Genomic DNA, 25,221 nt, shown 5'->3' with positions numbered 1-25,221 from the left:
TTTGTAAGAGTGACATTCAACCCACTGGCCAACAAAGTAAGAGGCATTTTTCCTACTGACCTCCATGCCAATGTACTGTGAGCTGTGGGTATCATATTTATAGCAGGGCTTCCCTGCCGACCTGAAAATAATTTGAAGGCCTGCCCCCCCTGGTAAAAAGGTCAAGAAACACTTGAAATAAAATTAAATTCTGCTCAGTACACCCAAACGTGCTGATCCATCATTGTTTGTTTAAACTATCTGATTAACTACTGTGTCTTTAATAGACAAATGTAAATATGTTCCTTGAAGAGTCACCAGAGTAACACTAAAATTCATATTTGACTTATGTCAATGATACATTTCATCATCCCGTTTGAGGTGTTCATTTAATCCCCATGTGTACTGCATATCCTTAATGCTGGTGGGCTACAATTCATGCTCCATTCAGAATGTCTATTTGTAGCCACCCCTTGTTATATGATATATAACAAGGGGTGGATACGGCTGCATTTATGATATATAATGCAAGGAATTATGGGGCATATTGTTTCTTTATAAGCAGAAAACTGAAATTGAAACCACTCTGCTGCCCTCTAGTGTTCAGCCAAAATTAGGTAAAGTTACTAGCAAACTCTACATAGATTGACTACATCTTGTAAAAGAAAATATTATTCATATATAAATTGTGTGCTTGTTTCTCTGCATTATTTTTTAATTTGGCATTAGATTTCCTTTAATAAATGCAGCTCTCTTTTCAAGACTCCTCTGTCTAACCTTCACTCTGGATCCAGAACCCTTTTGTGTTGCCCCAAAATGTGCAGCCCATTCTCCTTAAATGAATAGAGTTGTGGTGTGCATGTAAAGGCTGAAGAACACCCAATGAGGATGTTTTTAGAAGGAAGGCTAATGAGGCCACTCATTACAAATAAGGTAGGGTAGGATTGATCTCATTTATTAAAGGAAAAAAATGTACCAAAAGCTACCATTTTTCCTAAAAGAGCACATGACTGGATTGTGTTTTCTCATATTTGCTCGTAGTTTTGTTTTGACAGTATCAAGTTATCCTTTTGTCTTTTTGTATAGAGTAAAATATGCTTTTATTATGCAGACATAAAATCAAACTTAATACAAAAGTGTACAAAAAAAGAAAAAACTAGGATTCAACAAATGGATCTGTAAATACATAACATTCTTTAATGTAATGGCAGCAATCTCTATGTTGCTATAGAAACCATCAAAGTGAGCAGTTTGCATGGCCATGAGCTTACTTTCAATAGAACTAATGAACAGTTTTTATCTACAGAAATTATGTTGAACAAAATCACAACTTGTATACAAAACACAATGAACTACTCGTCCTGTCAGTGGCCTTGGTAGCTTGCACTCCAGCCTCTGATAACCATTGTCTTCCTGAATCATAACATATTAGGTACTAATAGGTACATGCCTACAAGTCTCAGCCCTACTGAACCTGTTCCCAAGGCTTCCAGAGTTCCTACATCTTAATATTGTGTTTACAGTTTGTACTGTAGGCTCTCTCTCCTATAAAGTCACCCCGCGCATACTTGTGCTGCATAACGCCACTATATACTATTGTCCCAAAAGAAAATAAATGGGGCGTTCTGCGATGGAACGTGGATATGCAAGATGGGTTTAGTTCCACTTTAAACTGAAAAAAGGAGAAAAAAAATACACAAACTCCGCTCTTTATTTCCTACTCTGAGCCAGCATATGGACATCATTTTTGGACTGAATGGTGTTGTCCCTTTGTACTGTCATTTGCAAAATTACTCAACTATGTGCACAGCATAGCAGCCAACTGAACTGTAGTCTAAGATAACAGGGAAGGCTAAAAAGAAGCCCCTATAAAACAGATAAACAAAATTATTTCAGTATTATAGTATATTTAAGAGACCAAACAGGGCAAATAGGAAAAGTTCCATGTTTGGGTTCACATACATGGTATTCCTAGCCAAAGACAGGCTTTTTGTTTGATAACAAATTCAACCACTTTAAAAGATTGAGTGCAAAAGCAAATGAATGGATAGAGGTAAACTAAAAACATCTCTGCTAGCTAAACATCAATACAGAATCTATTAGTGGTGGGTTGCTTGCTCCACTTTCAGAATGTAATGCTAGCTGGATTTGCTGGGAAATTATCTGTTGTGTGACCTATATTGAAAACATAACACAGCTTTTATCTATATATCTACAAGTACCAGCTTGCAATAAAAAAAGATTTTAAAACAATGGAATAGTCCCAGCCTGACCCAATACACATATATGACAAATATTAGAATATTTCTAAATGCAGAAAAGCATCCAGGACCCAAAAGGGATGCAACTAAGAAAATTAGTATGGCTAGGTAACCTCAGGGCTATAAGAGGTTGCAAAGATCAAGGGAAGACTTTAAATAGGTCCCAATTTCATATTGGAAAATTGTTTCAATAATAACACAGGTCAACATGTCATTTTCATCAGATATAATTTGATGTGGGCTCGGTACTATTTTTGATGCCGATTTAAAATCTGTGTTCAGTTTTTCTCTAGCACGTCTAGTTTTTGTGATGCAGCTTATTATATATTGTGTTAAAATTAGTTTTAAATAGCCTTAACATATTACAACATTTAACAACAGTTTTCTTTTTTTAAGGTTAGAGACGCACTAACTGCGATTGATTTATTTGTCATCATGCCTAGAAATTGCCTTAATGATTCAGACAGTTTTTGTTACGTGTGTGGTTCATTCACAAGGAAAGCACAACATTGCCAAATTACCACAGAACTTAAAAAGATATACAAATTATATTTCGGCTTGGTAACCAGGATAAATCTTGGGCTCATGTCTACATGTCATCTGTACCAGTTGCTCCAACGGACTGGCTAAATCGGCATAAAGCAGAATGCCATTTGCAATCCCGATGGTGTGGAGAGAACCGCAAGACCATCTAATCCACTGCTCTTTTTGCCACGTCAAGTGGATTCTCAGGTAAAACTAAGCACAAAATTGTATATCCCAGCTTTGATTCTGAAGTTAGGCCTGTTCCCCATGATGATTCATTGCCTGTTCCAGTACCGCCACGGAATGGACTTGCTTCTGTAGAAGGTGATGAGGAATGCGCTAGAGTTGCAGCCAGTTACAACCCCAAATCATCTGATCCTGACTACTTGGCCGATGAAGATTCAGAAACCTTTACACAAGCAGAGCTCGTGATTTAAATCTCTCCAAAGATAAAGCAGAACTACTTGCTTCAAGGCCTAAAACAGAAACATTTGCTTCCAAAGGGTGTAACTGTAACTCACTACAGAAAACAAAATCATAACTTGATAACGTTCTTGACTAGTGATGGCTCACTGTGCTACTGTCATGATATAAATGCAAGCTTTACCAGTTTGTCACAAGAGCATGTTCCATCTAAATGGAAAAAAAGAAGCTAGAAAGCCTCTAAAAGAAGCTTGAAAGCAGTCTTACTGCATGATGGTACTTCCAAACCAAGTTTACCGATTGCCCATTCTATTAGCCTGAAGGAGTCCTATGACAACATGAAGTTACTACTTGAAGCAATCCAGTATAAAACAGACCAGTGGAACATCTGTGGGGATCTAAGGGTCATTGGCTTGCTGATAAGAATGCAAGGAGGATTCACAAAATACTGCTGTTTGCTATGCCTGTGGACAGCAGATCTACGGGATTGGCTACCAAGAGATACCTATAAGCCCGGAACAAGCAGTGTCAAGTTTCTGCCTCTGGTTGATCCGCATAAAATATTTTTGCCACCTCTCCATATCAAGTTAGGCTTGATTAGGAACCTTATAAAGGCCATGGGTAAATCAAACTCCATGGGTTTTCAGTACCTTGTTGAGAAGTTTCCAAACATAAGCACTGCAAAAATTAAGGAACGCATATCTATAGGGCCACAGATCAATTCTGTTTTGCAGGATGATGTTTTCAAACAGTGTGAAAACCCTAAGTCCCCTGCATACAAGGAAGGAGTTCAGAATCTGCTTGATTCATACCAGAACTTGGGTTGTGGCATGTCATTAAAAATACATTTCTTGCACTCACATCTGGAATTCTTCACAGAAAATCTTGGTGTGGCGAGTGACAACAAGGAGAACGTTTTCACCAGGACTTTCAGTTATTGGAGCACCGCTACCAAGCTTTCTGTACTGCGACACTCCAGACAAAGAGTACACAAGAAAATCATACTGTAAGCATTTCTGAAGAAACCATGGGATACTGACTGACACTGTTCAGTAGATCTTTACCACAGTGTGCCTTATTTTACTTCACACTGATGATGTATTAACATTCACGTCAATGGTGCTTACATTTTAGTACAAAAAAATGCACATACAAACAGATCTGAAATCTGCTGATTATCAAAACTAATTTTTTGTGTACCTGTGTAATTTAGTACTTGCTCACTTTTTACTATCAGTTTAGGAATATAACCTGTAAAAGTTCTGCCTTGATGACCATTGGTTATCTTTAAAGTTACAGGACTTGAGGCATGCAATAGATCACTGGTTCAGTAAGTGATTTTCTAGTTTGGCTACTATTTCAAGTTACTGCATGCTCGTCATTCCACTCAAGTCAGTTTGAAACATTCCCCTCGTGTTGAAGGGGAGGAATAGCACACCAGAAATAAGGATGTTCATGTAATGTAAATGAGGCGGAAAATTATATGGCTGTCTCCCTGTGTGCCAGTGAAACAGTGACTGCAGTCAGATCTACAAGATCTATACAAAATACACTTTGTTCAATCCACACACATTTGAACATAACTACAGCCATTTCTTGTTTTTCAGCATGACCTGCATAAGTCAAATTACAATCACTGTGAAAGTGTATGATGTAACAAGCATCAACAAATGAAAAGTTTTCCTATAATGTCAAATCACTGGGGTTACTGTACGACATGCCAAGATAAAATTGTTTTCAGTACCTAATTCTTACAATGGTGAAGCTTGTAGTATCCCTGGCAAACAAACAATGCTAGAATAAAGCAGACATTTTATTAATAAAATAATGCTATACAATAGGTGAACAGAATGCAGTAAGTTATGCCGGATCATACAATGCTTACAATGTCATGTGTGATGACAAACACTAAAGTACTGCAGGATTTAGTGCAGAAAGGACTGCAGTAAGAGGTTTCCTAGGTAACAAGCTATAAAAGTCAGTGTGAAACATTTTGTCCTTTGCTTCTATCTTTCCTTCACATATACTAGAGCGGAGGATTGTAAAAATATCCAAAGGATGTTCACCACTGTTGAATAGAAATACTGGCTATACTGAATGATACATTTTTGTCCAACACAAAGGATGCAGGTGCTTTGTGTGGTAACTGTATAAGTTTACAGATCAGAATCCACAAGATAGCGATAAATTGTTCATTGCTCATCGGTTCCCCATACCTCATCACTGGGGTTTTTCAACTGGTGAGATTATAAACCGCAAGTGTGTCAGGAATCAGGATAAAATGTGTAATCTCAAAATTATTTGGAGTCCCCAAACAGATACAAGGGCAGGTCAAACATATAATAGACTGCTGAAAATACAGAATCTGGCCACATGTAACCCACTGAGGTGCTGACCTCCTATTAAAATCGTGATCCGTGTCTCAAGACATCAAATCATAGAACAAGCATGGAACTCAAGACTGCCAGTGTCATTAGTATAAATAAAGGCGGGAAATTGGAGACAAGAAGTCAAGGAGTTCAAGCTGCACCTGAGGAGAGAACACTTGTATTCCAACTGCAAGAAAGGAACATCTGCTTCTCCTCAGGATTGTCACTGAAGCCAAAGCAAAGTTACAGAAGTAGACACAATCAGATATTGTGATAGCAACCCCCATTTCGATCGACTTTACAGAGATAGACTCTCTGCAGTAAAAGGAAAGTGGAGGTTGTGTCAATAGATTTTCCCTGCGCAAGACAATTGTTTGACAACTGCAAGACAAAAAAAAAAATTCTGTGTTAATACATCTATCCCCCCCTACTTGGTTCAACAATCCACTATTCTGTCTTATAATGTGCTGACTCCCCCCTACCATCCCAATGGAACACAAAGGCTACTAAGCTCTAGTTACTTCTATCACTTGGAACAGGGGCTTGACAGGTAGCAAAAAAAAACAAAACAAAAAACAAACACTACACTAATTCACACAGCGCTGGTGAACCCACTTCCTTAATGTCTACGATACAATAAGTCCAAATGGGAAATATAAAGTATGTTAAAACACTAAAATTTAAAGATGGCCTGACACTTTTTGGGTTGTGTTTTATTATATTCAAAGTAAGCAAGGCTGCAACTGGCACGATGTTAAGGAGGAAAAACAAATTCTATTTTTTTCTGCAATTGCACACAACAAAAATACTTGGGACATACTTGTTAATTTTGGTGCACTAAGCAGGTATCTGTACAATAACAATAAAGGGCAGCCTTTCTCTACTTTTTTTACCTCTGAAGAACTCAAAATATTTTCCAGGTGTTTGAGAACCTCTGCCATATTTAATTATTCAATTCAATATTTCAATGGCATTGGTTGTTCAATTCCCATGGGAAGAATGTCCTTCATACATTAGTGGCCAGAACGCCAGCTTTAGAGATTGCCAAGTGGTGCGAGTCCTGCTAGAAGAGAGGCCTCCTAGCTGAAGTGATGGAAGATCAGAGAGGAATCTCTCCAAAGCTCAGCGAGTTAAGATGCCACAAAGCCAGAAAGGTATTAACATTGTAAATGTAATATGAGTTTTACTGGAAATGGAGTTCAGTACTACATGCTGGTCAAATGCCCAACTGAAGAAAACTCAGAACCTGAGCAACCAAAGCCTGGAGGTTGAATGCAAAAAACTTACACCACCAGAAAGACTATGTGCCATTGCACACTTTGGAGAAGAAGGCTTATAAACCAGAAGCATGGTGGAGATCACTCCCTTAAAGAAGCTTACTTCCTCAGAATATGGGCTTTAGCAGAAACCATTATATAAAAGAGCTAGGAACATACAATCGGACATCCAGAACCAAGTGGTCCCATCTGACAAAGCACCAAGGGGCTTTAAATAAAAAGGTTTTGATCCTGCAAAGCTACAGAAATACATTTTACCCCTTCAGAGCAATTAAACTGACTTGCTAATTCAGGGATGCCCTTTGGTTTTGTATTGGTTTTTAATCTTAAGGAAGAAAATAAATCATGGAGCCTTACGCTAACACAAGTATTCTATACAGATGCAACAGTGCTGACCTTTCATATTCTATCCCTATAAGTCGTCCTCTTTCCACCCTCAAGGTTTACAAAATAATAATATGGTGCTCACTGCTGCCCAGGACTATGACAGAAGTAACATGCTGGTGTATTCCTCTGTTCCTACTCTTGCTCCAATATTAAATGTAGGAACTTCAAGAGTTTTTGTTAGTGTTTAGAGGTAATCAGTTTGGTTACCTGATTTCTGCCTTCCTGCCTTGGAGGTATGATTGTTTTTACTTTGTTACTTAAATGGACACAAGACCAAGTAGTTTGAAAGTAAAAGAGTAATTTTATAATAGGGTCACATTTTTATGTTTAGAAAATACATCTACACAATAATTTGCAACAACATGCGCCATTCATTTCAGACTAAACTGGTACCTGCATTGTCACCTGATCCTCTTTTCTTACTATCTACAAAAGATGTTAGCAGTAGCTGCAATCCCTTGCCCATACTGCATGTACCATTCCATACCGGAGCATTCAACTGTTTCCTCTTCTAGCTGCCTATAATTGTTATTACCATAGCCTGCACATTCAGATTTCTCCATGCTGTATGCATTACACAAAATGGTGTATTTACAGAAACGTGTCGATTCAGGAAAAAATAAAATTTGTCTTTGTGTACCCGAAGGGTCACTTTTGCTAGACTGAAAACATACCGACCTTAAGACCTCTCAAAATCTGGTATACAAGAAACTGGATTCGATCTTCTGATAATTTCTCATGCTTCATTATCTTGCCCAAGTCTGTGCCCATAAAAGGCATAACTAGATAACTGCAAGAAAAAAAAAAATATATATATATATATAATATATATATATATGTTATATACTGTACATGAAACAAGCAAACCATCATATCAAAACTTCAACATTCAAGAGCACAAAGTGTTGCTTTGTTTTGATAGAAAGTATGGCGTTATGGTGATATGGTGTTATAACAAATGTTATGCATTTCCAATTCATGTCTAGCAGTTTTCCATTTACGCAAAAGGAATATAGCCAATGAGGATGTCTTTGAAATAATTTCTAATCAAAATGGACAGTTCACTAGATTCTAGTATTTCTAGGGGCCAAAGGCATTGTATTCTCCAAAGGACTTTAGAGAAGCCATGCCGGCTGCTACAACAGGAATGTCACTTTTGCTGTATTCCCCAAGTAGCAAAACAGATTTTACCTGTAAAGTATCTACAATGTAAAAAAAACTAATCCTGTGGGTAATTGACCCTACACAGGTAAATCTAGAAAATAAGTGGTTTTGGATGATATAACTCTTTTACACAGCCCAAAAATCTGAGTTAACAGCATTTATCCTCAAAAATGTACTAGATAACCTAATATAATAAAAGCATGCTGTGCTAGAGAGGATGTGTGGGTGGTGCACTCAGAATAAATGTAAGGTCAATAGAGCTGCACAATCAAAGTGCTTACTGGGATCTAATGCATGGAAACAAGGCACACACATTTTTACACCAAACCTTGTGTCAAAAATGTAAATGAGATGCCATTGTGTTACACAACCAACTTTAAATTTTTAAACGTCTATAAAGACTATATGAATAATGTGTTTTTTTACAGATCTAAAAACAAGAAACAAAATTATACTGGGCCTGACTTATTAAAGCTCTCCAACACTAGTGAAGATAGACTATTATAGATTAGCCTGGGTGATCAGCAAACTTGAAATTGATTTCTTAAAAATTATTTGCAGTTAGTTGGCAAATGTTTTCCATACTGGACCAGATCCATTCAATGGTTGTTGGATCAGTCACTGGTTAAATCATGATAGTCTATCGTCTCCAGTCTTGGAGAGCTTTATTAAATCGTGTGAAGGGCTCTCTAAAGCCAGGAGTATTCTGTGTTTTCTATAAATGTCACAAGTTCGTAAATTTAGACAAGAGGGGATGCAACAGTTTTTTCTTCTACACACACAGGATATTTCAAAAAACATTCACAACAAACAAGTTATATACACGCCACTACACTGTATTACAGCATATGAATTTTAATGTATATTTTATTTTACTACATAAAATACCCTTCTAGACACAAAGTTACCCTGGCTAGGTAAGACTATCATTTCCAACTGGCAGATATGGGGGGTCAGTAGAAATTTTCCAGTTGCCACTTATTAGTACATCTGATTTATATATATTATAAGGTTATTACAAGTGAAAGACCCTAATATATAGTAGCGACTGTCAGAAAGAAAAATGCATTTAGAAAACAAGGAAGGGCAGCACTGATCTTACGGCTTCCTACACTTTGTGGAGTAACTGGTTTTCTAATCAGAGGAGAAAACAAGCCGTGGCAGCCATTACCAGCCAAATTGTGAGTTGAGTAGGGTTACTCGGTATTGCACTATACTAATAAACCTTGCAACTAAGTTATATCATTTTGATATAGAACACTTACTACAAATGCAGCAAAGTGTGTCATGCGTGCAAGATGAAAAGGGCAGGGCTCTTTACTAGTCTCTTATGTTTTAGCCAATTTCAAACCATGTCATAACTTGATTCCAAAAGGAGGATCACTAAAGGGCCTAACTAAAATATGTTAAGCATTTAAATAGAAAGGACACAATAATATTAAATCAGAATGTTTTAACGTAGTGCCATATTTGAATCATCAGTAATGGTGGAAATATCTTGGAACACTCACTGTTCATACAGTGTGGGAAAGAAGTATTTGATTTTGTACGTTCACCCTCTGACAAAGAAATGACCAGTCTATAATTGTAATGCTAGGTTTTTTGTAGCTGTGAGAGAGAGAATAACAACAAAAGAACCCTTAAAAACACAGTGCTTAAAAGTCAGAGCTTGACGTGCATTGTAATGAGTGAAATAAGTATATGATCCCCTATCAACCAGCAAGATTTCAGGCTCCCATTTATCTTCCCTGTATGCAGGTAATGAGCTGAGATGAGATGAACACCCTTTGTAAGGGAGTGCTCCTAATCCAAGCTTGTTACAGTACCGGTATAAAAAACACCTGTCCACAGAAGCAATCAATCAGATTCCAAACTAGCCACCATGACCAAGACCACGAGCTGTCCAAGGATGTCAGGGACAGGATTGTAGATCTACACAAGGCTGGAGAGGGCTACAAGACTATCGCCAAACAGCTTGGTGAGAAGGTGACAACAGTTGGCGCGATAATTTGCAAATGGAAGAAACACAAAAAAAAACTGTCAATCTCCCTCGGTCTGGGGCCCCATGCAGGATCTCCCCTCGTGGATTTGCAATGATCAAGAGAACAGTGACAAAGCTTCCCAGAACTACATGGGTGGAACTTGTCAATGATCTCAGGGCAGCTGGGACTATAGACACCAAGAAACCAATTGGTAACACACTGTGCTATGAAGGCCTGAAATCCTGCAAGGTCTCCCTGCTCAAGATAGCACATGTACAGGCCCGTGTGCAGTTTGCCAATGAACATGTGAATGATCCAAGGAAGAACTGGGTGAAAGTGTTGTGGTCAGATGAAACCAAAATTTAGGTCCTTGGCATCAACTGATCTTGCAGTGTTTGGAAGAGGAGGAATGCTGCCTATGACCCCAAGAACACCATCCCCACCGTCAAACATAGAGGTGGACTATTATGCTTTGGGGGTGTTTTTCTGCTAAGGGGACAGGACACCTTCACCGCATTGAAGGGACAATGGACAGGGCCATGTACTGTAAAATCTTGGATGAGCACCTCCTTCTCTCAGCCAGAGAATTGAAAATGGGTCGTGGATGGGTATTCCAGCATGACAATGACCCAAAACACACGACCAAGGCAACAAAGGAGTGGCTCAAGAAGAAGCACATGAAGGTCCTGGAGTGGCCTAGCTAGTCTCCAGACCTAATCCCATAGAAAATCTGTGGAGGGAGCTAAAGGTTCGAGTTGACAAACATCAGCCTCAAAACCTTACAGACTTGGAAAGGATCTGCAAAGAGGAGTGGGACAAAATCTCTCCTGGGATGTGTGCAAACCTGGTGGCCCACTACAAGAAACATCTGACCTCTGTGACTGCAAACAAGGGGTTTGCCACCAAATACTAAGTCATCTTTTGCGAAGGGATCAAATACTTATTTCACTCATTTCAATGCACATCAAGCTCTGACTTTTGAGCACTGGGATTTTGAGAGTTCTTTTGTTGTTATTTTGTCACCTACCATTACAATTATAGACTGGTCATTTCATTGTCAGAGGGCAAATGTACAAAATCAGCAGGGTATCAAATACTTCTTTCCCTCACTGTATCTGTCTGTAATTTGCAACCTCTATTTAATGTACAGCTCTGTGTAATATGTTAGCACTATATAAATACTGTTTAATAGTAACAATACCTCTCCACTCTATTTTAGATATAGACATCATTAGCAAAGTTTTTGTAGCAGTGTACTTGTATTTGTGTTCCCACTTTTAAAAGTGTGAATTACAATGCTATGAAATTAACATTCACTAATACAAATTGTTAACACTTACAAATCATTGAATTTCTCCAGTGTCATGTCTGGTGTGAACACATCTAGCAACCCAATTACCTACAAAAATAAATCAGAATAGTTATAATAGGCAAAATGTTACATTTTTCATATACAATATAACAGTGACTGAATGGCAACAACCCCAGCAAAAAAAATAAAATAATTTGGGTTTTAATGACCTTCTAATGACTCGTAGCCCTTGATCATGATGAATGCAATTGCAGAAAGTTTCCACAATTGTCACAGTAATATATCTGGATATGAATATCATGTAGGATCTGCAAAATAAGGATTGTGTCCTTACATTGGAAGGTAATCCTACAGCACGAGGACAGAAATGATAATCAATAAACATACTGGCAATTGAAGCTAGGGAGTCAATTCCCAACACTTTAGGTCTACCCTGTGGGTCTTTCACACTTTTCTGGGTCTTGGGTAGGCAAAAAATTGTGGGTATGAATGGATGGGAAGCTTTTAAGAAGAGCATGGGTAGGTCTCATGGAGACCACAGGCAGCATTTTCTGTCTATCCTATCTATCCTTATTCTTTGTTCTTTAAGCTAATCAAGTTTGGAGGAGGGTTTATGAGCACCAAGGCACAATATTTCCTCCACTGATGACCATCGTTTTGTAAACAGACAGGCAAACCACACAAACACCAGACTCTCAACATAGAGAGGCTTTTAGCCACATGAAAAAGAATGTACATGCCGTTTCGTTGTTTTTTTTGTACCAATCCAATGCACATAAATAAGTGACCATGGGCAAGTGTGACCACCTCTATAAAAGATACAGTTTTGGCAGTTTGCTTGTCTGGGCATCCAGGTCTGTGTTAACACAAAGCCAAGGTGGAAATACACTAGCATTGATGCCAGAGAGACAATTGGTTTTGCCCATCAATCTTGGAAGGGTAATAAGGCCATTTCCAAATAATTTGAAGTTCATCATTCTACAGTAAGAAAGATTATTCACAAGTGGAAAACATTCAAGACCGCTGCCAATCTTCCCAAGAAGGGAAGTGTCGGCAAATTCAACCCAAGGTCAAACCCTGCAATGCTCAGAGAAATTGAAAAAACACCGAGAGCTACATCTCTGGCCCAGACATTTAAACATGCTAACTGAGGCTTGTAACATTTATGACAGTACAATTAGAAAGTGCGAACAAGGATGGGTTGGTTTGGAAGGGTTCCCAGGAGAAAGCCTCTTCTTTTCAAATAGATACAGAGCTCAACCCAGAATTTTTTTTGAGCCGGGTGGGAAGAAATTGTAGGCGGGTGGAAGCCCCTGTATTGTGACCCAACTTTTCAGTAGCCACCCAAAAACAGCCGGGTGGTTACTGAAAAGTGCCGGGTGGTGCGCCCAGGTAAAAGAGGCTGGGGAGAACACTGAGATAGTATGGCAGTCTTCTGGAAAAATTATCCTTAAACAGATGTGACCAAAGTGGAGATGTCTGCCTAGAAGGCAGTTTCACATTTGGAAAATGTATTAATATTATTAAACAGTATTTAAATAGCGCCAACATATTACGCAGCGCTGTATATTAAATAGGGGTTGCAAATGACAGACGAATACAGACAGTGATACAGGAGGAGAGGACCCTGCCCCGAAAAGCTTACAATCTAGGAGGTGGGGGAATTAACACATAATAGGAGGAATACCAAAACACATGATATCTGCACAAACACCTAATACCAACTGTCATATGCACAATTGGTTGAGTTGTGATGATTTAGGATTGTTTTGCACTCATGGGCACCTGAGCACCTAGTAATCATTGACTTGACCATAAACTAAACATACCACACAAACCTACAACAAAATTTCAAGTGTTGTAAACCATAGAAATGCTTACTGAAACAGACGCAGACCTGCTTGTAATTGTATTTTCTAGTTTTTTTACACTGAACAATCGCTGCAAACAAGACAATCTAAAATAATCGTGATTCTCTACAGAACACGTTCTCCTTTTGCTAACGGCTGTTTCAAGGTTACAGGATGCTACAGATTGTTATAGTGTTTTATATAGTGTCCCAGTCTCCATGGTGATGAAATATTAAAAAAAATGAAACAATTTTCAAGGAAAAGATAATATACTTCAACTGTATTACAAGTCACTAAGGTATTCAAATTGCACTGAACCCTTAGTGTAAAAATAAACTAACAAACCGAGTATCTCCAGTAAGGTGGAATTGGCATGTGGTTCAAAATGCTAAACATGAAATGTAACCATCAAAGAATCTGCATTAAATGTGTGAACCATTTCCTCACTTTTAGTAAATAGTAACCATCAAAATTGTATATATGGGGGGGAGGGAGCATGTGCAGCACATATCTGCAATATATGCCTATTTCCCCTTGTTTTAACACTTTAATGCTGCAAATACAGAAAAACACCCGATAACGTTGGCAGAAATTCTGTGCCCTCCTTACTTTCTGTAGTGACCTGACAATTCTGTTTCTGCGGCGCTAAGTACCCAAGTAATGTTGACACCCTGCACAAGCTCTTCTCATCTCCATAACATGGATGCCATGAGTAGGGGGGCATTCAGTAGTTCAGCAAAGGAAAACTTGGGGCAGGGCTGACAACACTGCTTCCTTACTTGTACTTTAGTGCAGCAGATGTAGCATCGTCAGCTCACTAAATGTCTGCCAGGAGATCATGAAGTACTTTTCTCTAGTGCTCCCATGAGACAAAAACATGCACAATTTCCTTGCACTGCAGATTTGTATTGCTTATCAGCAAGTCATGCAAACCACCTCCATCAAGCCTCTATCCTGCACACAAGCAGCAGGGAAACCCAGTATGTATATAAAGGGATGTCTCTCTCTGACTTTCTGATACAGTATACAGGAAGTACTTCGTCATGCAATATGTTATCAGGTGTCCTCCTTTTCTATATATATATATATACATATATACATATATAAACATACAGGGCAATTTGTTAGCCAAGGTATCACTGTACTATACAAGTAAGACTTTAAGGAGACTGGCAGGTATCTACACCAAGTTGAAATCCTTCAGCCATAAGAAACACTTTGCTCTGTTAGATCTTTGTGAGCTTGTGTGAGGATATCCTTCAGCAGAAGGAGAAAAAAAAGTGTCCAGTTTGTGAAGTGTAATGATTAAGCTGTACTGAATGAGAATGAACAAGTAAAATATCCTGAATGCTCTGTGAAAACAATGACTTTTCAATGTAAAATAGCTGGCATGTATGGAGTTATTTGTTGCCAGTGTATAATTTCACATGGCACGAGTATATCTGTCAGGGACTGTTAATTAGATACTTACATTCTCATGTTGCATATGCTTCAAAAGTCTCAGTTCCCTGTATGCTCGTTTTGCAAAGAGCTCAGACTGAAAAGGACGGTACAGCTTCTTGATGGCTACTTTTGTTCCAGTTCGATTGTCAATAGAAGAGCTGCAAAACACAAACATGTAATTACTAGTTAGATTATATAACCAGAGGCAACTGGGAAGGTCTGAAAAGACACAACAGAACAAAAACACACACGCACATATTTCCCCAAATGCTGCACAGTTGTATTTCTCTAGAAAAAGAGGACACAGACTCATTTTAGACATTGCAGATTTTGCATAATTAGCTGCATTCATTCTGTTTGACTAATGAGAGTGAAATGGTCTTTAATTAGGATGCAATATAAAAAAATGTGCAGTTTACCACATTAATGAAACTTCATCTCACCCAGCCAGTGTGCTACCCACACACAGCACGGCTATCCATACAGCAATAATTCACGATCTGTTCCAGAAATGATATGCTGGTGTCAAGCAGGAATAGAAATAAACTGGAGGTGGTCATGAAAAAAGTCTGATATATACAGTACTATAATTACAAAATTTGAAACATAATCCTGTAGATGTTTCAGGGTATTAGGAGCAGGTATAGTAAAACCCCACAGGTTATAGTGACAGAAGCGTAAACTAGAATACCTTTGTTTTAGGAAGGCGGAGCTCTACCTTACTCTACCTGAACAGAAAGTAGGGCAAATACTTGTCTTATTCGGTCCTATTTCCAGTGTATTAAATAAACCTGTGGCTGAACTCTTTTTGCTAATTGCATGTATTTTCTGTTGATGCAAATGCTTCTACTTCTCTACTCATTTTTGTGGAAGAATCAAGCAAAATAAATTAATAGCCCACTTTTTATGCAAGTAAAAACCATTTCCTTAAAGATAATACTTTTAAAAAAGGAGATCTAGTTATGGCTTGTCCTGGTTGGTTTACAAATATTTCCTCACACTCCTGAATGGTGAAACATGAGGCTTGAGTTTATTTAAAGCCCACATACAGCCACAGCTTTTGTTTTGAATTTAACAAAACCAGAGAACCTCTGCCCCTATCAACTAGCAATATGTTTAAAAGATGCATTCTGCCTTTTATTAGACATTTCAAAAAATTAATGTAAATAAAATGAATCAAGAGACCATGCTTCAGCCTTTGAAAGCAGATTAAAAAAAACCTTGTAAACAAGTCTGGAGAAATCCCAAATGGAGTTTAAAAAGAATAAAGGGTTACAGCTAGCAGCAGACTGCTCTGTTAGATGAATAAATCCCCTCTGAATAGAAGGGCATTTTCCACTGACATCTGGGGAAAAAAATACTGAATAAGGAAATTTGATGGCTGCAACTGTAGCAAACAGATTACTATCAAGATAGTCGATTTTAAAGCTGAAAAGTTAAATGTTTGTTCGGCCAAGGTTGCTTAATTTTACACTTACCTTATCCCTTTGCTCCCACAGCAGTGGGTGTCCTCTTCAATAAACCTGTCCCTTACAGCCTGTTCACAAGTCTCAGGGTCTGACTGCTGTATATTAGGTCAGCTGTACAGGATGATGCCAAGGCCAGTTTCTAGTTGCATTCATACTGTTACAAAATGAAATCACCAACAATTGCCTTTCATTATGTTGTATGTACAAAGTTGGTTTCAGTAAGCTTTAAATATATGTTACGCCTGTTCATCTTCACCACCTATGGCCTGTTCCTAATACAGATTTGGGCTGCGTTCATTTAAAGATGCAGGGCCCTTCTATTCACACCAGTGTGCGTTGCATTAGGGAAGCCCATAATATTTATTAGTTTGGCCAAAGCATCACAACACACAGAAAGATTCTGCATACTGTGCTTTTGAAAACACAGCACACAGATATGCACAGCATTGGATAGACGTGCATTGTGCTGCAGTGCAATTAAAAGGTCCATTTTGGTTGCAATTAAGACTGAATGGCAACACAGCACACAAACACACACAGCATGCATTGTGTAACACACACGGTATTTATTGTGTAACACACATTTCTGCATGTACCCGTAAGTGTCTGCATTATGAAAGAACAAGCCACATTTGTCACAAGATTAGGATTTTTCTTTCAGTGGCATTTACCAGGCAACATTTTTTTTCTACTGGTGAATCTTGGTGGTCAAATCCAGACAGGAGTTGAATGGCTGCAAATTATTAGATTACTGATAAAGGTGAGTGAAGCTTCCATATAAAAATTGAAGAAATGATCAGTATGTGCTTCCTACATGGGTGAAGAGTTTGCCTTAAAGCTAAAACCTAATAACAGAAAATCTGAAGGCTGTCATGTTTGTCAGTGTAAATTAATAGTATTTTGAAATGTACTTTTAAGATTTACACACCCGCTTTGTAGTTGTGCACCCACTCATACAGGCCTAAGGCCTTTTAGTTTTTGTCAACCAATTTTTCTGAGAAAGGTCTCACAAATGATTTGGAGCTGCTCCCTATGAGCTGCAAAGTTCTGCCCCCTCATGTACACACACGTGTCAAGTGGTCACACCCGACTGAACCACTGGCTCAATCCTAAAATGAGAGGAAATGAGCTGATGTGCAGTGTACTAGCACGTTTGGTTCATATATTTTTTTTTTTGTTCACCACTTTGTTGAATCTTTGTATGCATCACCCTACTTTTATTAAAATTCGACACTTTCAATTATTGTAATAGTGGAGCTTTAAAATGTTAATTTTAGTCCAACAAATATAAGAAGCAGCCTTCAAAAACATAGCTAGTCACAGACGGGTAATATTTTATTTTAACAGACTAAAACAAATGGGGATTTTCTTTGTCTGAGCACTTCTTATGTTGCCTTATTGAAGGTAATACTGACTGCCAAAAACTTGAACAAATCAAGGTTTGCCACTGGCAGACAAGGTTATGCAAAACAATACATTTTGGGAATGAAGATTGTTTATTAATGGATTCAAGGATAAAACTATAAAACATTGAACATGACCATTAATAGTCACTTTTGTATTGCCTAAAATATGCCCAGTACACATGGACCAATTTTGAATTCCGGTTAAATTTCAATTCCAATAAAATAATTCGATCTGAAGTCAATATAACAGCTTAACAATCATTTCCTGCCTTTAACCACCTGAGCGTTACACTGAGGTCTAGATTTCTGTACCAAAAGTGATCCACTGTTTTTCATGAAATTTTTTTTTTTAAATTGTAGACCTGTAACTTACAGAAATATGTCCGAACAAGGGTTCTAGTAGATATTATGAATATAAAAAATGTATTTACTTTTATTTTTTTTTATTTTTTTGTATTGGATTGGATACCGGAGTTTGTATTCAATCCAATACAAAATGAGCGTTTGAATTTACCAATTATGTACTTTGTATTAATTTTATATTATTTTGTATTGGATTGGATACGCAAGTTTGTATCCAATCAAATACAAAAGATAAATTTGAATTTCCAAGTTATTTACTTTTTTTTTATTTTTTTGTATTGGATTGGATACGCAAGTTTGTATCCAATCAAATACAAAAGATAAATTTGAATTTCCAAGTTATTTACTTTTATTTTATTTTTTTTTATTTTTTGTATTGGATTGGATAGGGAGTTTGTATTCAATCCAATACAAAATGACAGTTTGAATTTACCAATTACAAACTTTGTATTTATTTGAATTATTTTGTATTGGATTGAATACAGGAGTTTGTATTGAATCCAATACAAAATGAATGAATGAGTTTCTATTTGAATTTCCGGCACACGCGCCGACGTCATCACGCACGCAGGGAGAAGCCGTCCGGTTTTTTTTCTCCGCCGGACGACTTCTCCCTGCAGAGATCATCCGGCGCTGGACGAACACGGACGTGGACCATCAGCGGGACCAGGTAAGATGCCGGCCGGTATCTTGTGTTCAGCCGGCCGGCATCTTGTGTTCGGCCGGCGGAACGCAAGATGCCGGGCAGCGGAACACAAGATACCGGCCGGCATCTTGCTGGTCCCGCTGGCACCCGATGCTGGAGATCGACGGACAACTATGGACGGAGGACGACGCTGGAATGGGAAAACGACGCTGGAATCCTTACCTCCATGGTCCCGCTGGATGTGCACAGCGGGACCATGGAGGTAAGGATGTGAAAAAAAAAAGGGGTTAACCATCCTAGCCATTTTTTTTTGCCCGTACGAAGGTCGGGCATACCGGCTAGGTGGTTAACGTGGGTTGGAAATAGTCAGAGAAGATAGTAAATACTAGAAGTACACAAATTGATTAGAATTCAAATATCTTTTTTTAACAACAGAAAAACGATACTGAAATGGTGGACCACTGTACACATTTACTTCAGGACTTCCAAATGATCGATTACCAATCCGAACAGTGATCAGACCGGTTGCTTGAGCACAAAAACATAGCTGCTTGCATATACTAGGTCTAATGCCAAGGAGGTAGCCTATAAAAACACAAAGTAATACAGGAAAGGAAACAGGGCTAACATCCACCCTCTTTGTCTTGGCAAAAGTAATGCCTTACATAAAATCTCCTGCTTGTCCATACAGTAATTCATTTTTGCTGCACAGTGCTATCACATGCAAAAAGATCTGCGAGGATGCCACAAGGCAAATTTATTGGGTTACATGAAGAGCCCAAGTCCTCTTTGATTGATCCACCTCCATATCTGCACATAAAAATTGTGTTACCACTGATCTTGGTTATTTTTGTGGAAGCAAACATAGATCATTATACTAATATTATACTTAACAGTTTACATATTTTAATCAGTGAAAAGTAAAAAAAAAATGAAGCTTAATCAGCTTATATTTTGCCAGATTCCCTAGCTCATCTATTCCCTTTTTATATGGTAATTAAGTGATAATGAAAAATGAAATCTGCTATTGTTCCATTCTTTATTATTATTTAGATCCAGTGACCTATCCATTATATTTTGTGCTTCTCTAAGCAATGCAGGCAGATCATTGCTGGTGGTGAGGTCTGGCAGGGAACTTTCCACAGCTTCCTGAAAACAGGAATCTATGACAAAACCCACATGTAATACAGAGTATAAACTATTAAAAGTATAAAAAAAAAAATACAATTATACAAGTAAGATAGCTAGAAAAGGCCTTAATGATGCCAAGTGTCAATTAGCCAGGAAATAGGAAGGACACTCTCTGACTTGCTGAAGCTTTTAATGCAAAATATAAGTTTACAGTGGGCAGTGAAGTTAAGCTGCCCGAAACGATTTCTCAGGCAGCCTGACAGCTGATTGGAACCAGATTTTAGTACCAAGGAGTAATTCATTCATAAAACACAGACCCAAAGTTACAAGGTCAGCAAGTGCTTGTAATAAACCTCATTTACTGCTTGTTAAGAAAATGTAAATCATTCGTTGTCCATTGTCTGATGACAGGAGCAATTGTACATGGCCTTCTCTTCATAGGTAATTTATCCCGTTATGACGTTCACTCCCAATCTATTAGTGGCTCAGAAACCTGTCCAGCATATAGGGTAAATGCATGAGATCTTTTTATTTTTTCTCTATGATGACCAAAACTAAAATTTGCAGCGCTGATCAGAGAAACAAAGTTGTTTCAATGTTCAAAGTCAGACATTTCTTTGCGCACATCTATAAAAAATACAATATTCTAGCACATTTCACCAGTTACCAGCCTAGGAACAATATATAATGATAGATGCAAATATTGTAGGCAAGCAGAAGAGAAATCTATCCATATTTATACATAATTTATAACTTGAAATTCATGTACACAACCATCTATACAGAGTAAGCACAATAGAATACAAATAAACTGTAAGACAGAAGAATATGTATATACAAGTGTGTTTAGCTACCACCAAAAAAATAAACTAAATTGTGTTCATCAGAGCATTTTAAAACAGAAGGTATAACCTATGCCTTGTTTTACATTTAGCACCGTGGCTCAGGAGTTAGCACTCTAGCCTTTGCAGCGCTGGGTCCCAGGTTGAAATCTGAGCCTCGACACTATGTGCATGGACTTTGTATGTTCTCACCTGGACATCCTGGCTTCTTTCTACATTCTAAAAACATGCAGTTCAGTTAACTGGCTTTGGGTTGTGCTCATGACACTTAAATATGGTAGGGACATTAGATTGTGAGCACCGTTGAGGGACAAGAAGTGACATGATTATGGGCTTTTGTAGACTGTGGCATAATATGTAGGTTTTCTACAAATGCAAACAATTTTTTTTTTAGATGAGCTAGATTTAATATTACCAATGTGTGTTAAAATAGAACCTTAGTAGAAAAAAAATGAAAAGGTGCCAACATACAGGCTTTAGTAAGACAAAGGATACTGTGTATGACAAAGACTAAGTCTCTTTGGCCTTAAAAGCTCTTACGAGCTTCTCAACACTTTCTTCTATCTGTACACTGCCAATGCACAGCCTTCACCTCTAACATTTTAGTTTCCTTTTGTTTTGTGTTTGACTCAACACTTGCAAAATATGTGTCCATTCCAGAGCTGGGGAATTTATAAACACTGATAGTAGGCAGTATGTACAAGAGAGGAGTGGGAAGGTAGCGACGGTGGCCAGTAAATGTAAAAAGATGTGTAGGGGGTATGAAAGATGTCAGGAGGTGAACTATGGGGAATTCCCAAGGATATTACAGTAGGTAACATGTACAGTATAAACAAGTGACATATACACCAATCATGTGATCCCTGACAAGCCATACAAATTTAATGGCTTTGTTTACAAACAAGTTCAGCATCACACAGCTGACAAGCATATATATTATTATACATCCTATAATAAAAGATCAGGGCAATTTTAAAAGCAATGTACAAAAAAGCTTTACATGTAGTAAAATATTTTGTAGGTATGCTAGTCAGAATGTTATATTCAAGTTAATGAAAGCATACTGGCACCGGTAAATTTGCCATTTGGTTTATTAAATGGTTAAGGACATGTTTATTTTTTGGATATTAAGGGACTTCCTAATCCTTTCCAGATCTAATCTTTTTTTAATCAGAGCTTGCATTTTTTCATTTCAGTCATTCTTTCTAGAATCCTGGCCACTGCTGAAACCTAAACAGGACTGGAATAAGACAATGGGATGAAAATGAATGAATATTTGATTCAATAACATTGTAAGTTTGTATTTCATCACTGCTTTGATGCCTGTAGAACACCAAGTTTGTCAGGTGGCAGCATTGTAAAAGCAAAAGGCAGGACATCTAAAAACCATACAGTTTGCTCATTTTCCCCATAGCAGGCCTGCTTGTGCTATTCTGGTTTTTCCAAAATATGAGGAAACATGGCACACTTTTGAATTAAACATATGCAGTCTTCACATTAAAAAGGATATTTTAGGAAGTGGATTTGGAAACTAAAACTCATCTCAAGCTGTCACTGACATAATTAATCCATATGCATTAGACAACTCCACAACACCAATTTATGCTACTGTAGTGCCAGAAGACTATTTAGTTATACATCAGTCTGCCACTGTACAACATATATGCATCATCAGTCTGCCACTTATATATCTGTACAACATATATACAGATCAATGTATCCGTACAACATATATACAGATCAGTCTGCCACTTATATATCTGTACAACATATATACAGATCAGTCCGCCACTTATGTATCCGTACAACATATATACAGATCAGTCCGCCACTTATGTATCCGTACAACATATATACAGATCAGTCTGCCACTTATCTATCTGTACAACATATATACAGATCAGTCTGCCACTTATGTATCTGTACAACATATTTATGCATCCTCTTTAGACCCCCCCCCCCCTCCCTTTATGGTGTCGTAATTGTCACCCTTTGTGATGGATGCATCATCAATTTAGTAGTTTTAGGGTGAGAGCACTAACTGCACTATATTAGTGGAGGAGGGATGTATTTACCCATGGACAGTAGCATGTATGCCGTGGGCAGTATTAGACGAACTGGTGGATATAAATTGACTTTTACATGAGTGAATAATAAATTAAAGCCTATCTGAAGGTAATACTTTTTAAGCAGCGAAAGCAATATTTTTATCCTGTTGGTATATAGCTTAAACCAAAAGGTTACCATTGTAAGCACCTCTGTCAGCGGTAAACTGTTTATTTCATCCCTACTATTGTGTGTGTAACTTCCCCCACCTCATAGATTGTAAGCTCTTCGTGGCAGGGTCCTCTCCTCCTCCTGTGTCACTGTCTGTATCTCTCGGTCATTAGCAACCCCTATCAATGTACAGTGCTGCATATTTTGTTGGCGCTATATAAAGCCTGTTTATTATTATTAATAACCCAACAGCTATGTTTGCTGACTTCTTTTGTAATTGATAAATACTAAGCTTACTGGCAGGATTAACAGATAACATCACGATCCTACAGAACAGGTTATTGCTAGTAACAGACCAGAACACATAGGTTATTTTTGTTAAACTTTAAATGCTAGTGGTTCACATTTGTACCCTCAGTTCTCTGCAGCACAGTGGGGAGACTACAAATGAAGACATTTTGAATAGATCAGGAATTGTAGCCACAGCCATTAAAGATATGCAGTTCCCTGCAAAGGATATAAAGTATTTATATGAACTAACTAAACCAGTATTTTTAACACTGGAACAGGGAATGTATCATTATGACAGAACAAATTGAATTATCTTTGTTTTGAGTATACGGTACTGGCTATTTTCTGAATCCATATGAATGAATTCTTGCATAGAAAAATTTCTACTGTACCTGATGTGTGCATTCTAAAATACCTTATACCAGCTTTTAACAATGCCAAGCAGGAATGACTGTTACCACATGGCACTAAAACACCATGGCATAGTCATATCAATGGAAACCTAAACATGAAGACTTGTCATTGCTTCCCATCTGTTGAATGTGCTAGTGTTCCATAAATCAAAAGTGGAAAGTTATGCCTACATGCAAGTCAGCGTGAACTTTCAAACTCCTTTGTATATTTCCTCCAAGTCAAACACTCAGAAAGTATGGGGATACCGAATTACCATTCTGTCCAGCAGCTAGTAATTTCAGGAGAGGTCAGCAATAGCAGCCAATGTATTTTCTCTGAGTACAGGTTTCGTTTATTGACTGCAGGCACTTTTCAGATGGATACATCATGCTGAGGAGAAGCAGTAACACTGCTTGTCTGTGTATTGAGGAAATTGGCTCAGAGTAGAGCTTTGCAGAAGGAATGTATCTGGATGTCACCATTTGACACACAAATGCTGGGCCCTAAGGTATAAGAGGCTGTATTTGTTGAATGTTTTATTAAAATGGAAGGCATACCTTTATGTTTTTTACCACCATGTGGTTAGCTGTCCCCTTTTACTATTTGTTTCTAGTAAGATTGTGTTAAACAAACATACTGTACATTGTAAAATGGAAGTTGGCTTTGATTTCTTTGTGTGTAATGAAAACATTTTTTTACACATGCATGTTCCATTCAGGAGTTACTTTTAAATAAGCCATGAAATACATACTTTCACTAAAAGTGACCTAACAAGTAACATAAGTTTTAATTCAAATATCTATTACTTAAAACCCATACAGATATACATATACTTTTTAACCTCCCGAGCGGTCTAATTCCTTCCAAATTTCTCACTGATATTTATTAAATTTATTAGTTTAACTTTAAATAACAAAAACCAAAAATCTGGTAAAAAATAAAAAAAATATTTAAACATGTAATGTAACTGAATAGTAGCATATAATATATATTATATATATTATTTCTTTTTATTGGACTCAATACAGCTGTTTTGTATTGAATCTAATACAAAATGATTTAAATTTCCCGCCGCACCAACACATGTACCGACGTCACAGGGAAACCCCGTAGATCGAATATGCACTTCGCAGCTGGAGATTGGAGGAGGCAGAGGTGTCCCCAGGACCTGCGGGGACCAGCAGGATGCCAGGGACAGTGACGGAACAAGGTAAGTGGGTTTTTATCCTGCTTTTAGGTACCCCGAGTCCAACTCGGGATTAGCGCTTTTTGCAAGTAAGATCGACCCTGAGTCAGACTCGGGATTACCGCTAGAGGGGTTAAGCATCATATGTCTTTGCAAGTCAAGTTGTTACCATTTAAAGTAATGGTGATGTCAGCACTACACTACTACCTGAGTAGAAAGCAAAGCTGTGGAAGGAAGCCAGCAGGTCTACCCACTATATTTTGATTGTAGAAACTACTAGAGAGGGAGAATTCAGGATCGGCCAC

The 25,221-nt window shown here is 37.9% G+C and overlaps 1 protein-coding gene across 1 annotated transcript in view; it reads right to left on the bottom strand.

The window, feature by feature from the left end:
• Nucleotides 1-25,221, bottom strand: part of LOC140324054 (mitogen-activated protein kinase 12-like) — a 48,654-nt gene that overhangs the window by 19,029 nt on the left and 4,404 nt on the right. Inside the window, exons 2-4 of the mRNA XM_072401602.1 lie at nucleotides 15,001-15,130; nucleotides 11,708-11,766; nucleotides 7,900-8,011 (exon numbers count right to left, since the gene is read on the bottom strand). Of these exons, the coding sequence (XP_072257703.1) occupies nucleotides 7,900-8,011; nucleotides 11,708-11,766; nucleotides 15,001-15,130 (301 nt within the window). The remainder of the gene's footprint in view (nucleotides 1-7,899; nucleotides 8,012-11,707; nucleotides 11,767-15,000; nucleotides 15,131-25,221) is intronic.

Source organism: Pyxicephalus adspersus, chromosome 2 (genome assembly GCF_032062135.1).
Source record: "Pyxicephalus adspersus chromosome 2, UCB_Pads_2.0, whole genome shotgun sequence".
Lineage (NCBI taxonomy): Eukaryota > Metazoa > Chordata > Amphibia > Anura > Pyxicephalidae > Pyxicephalus > Pyxicephalus adspersus.
Note: the sequence above shows the minus strand (reverse complement) of the source record. Positions and strands in the feature narration are given on the sequence as shown.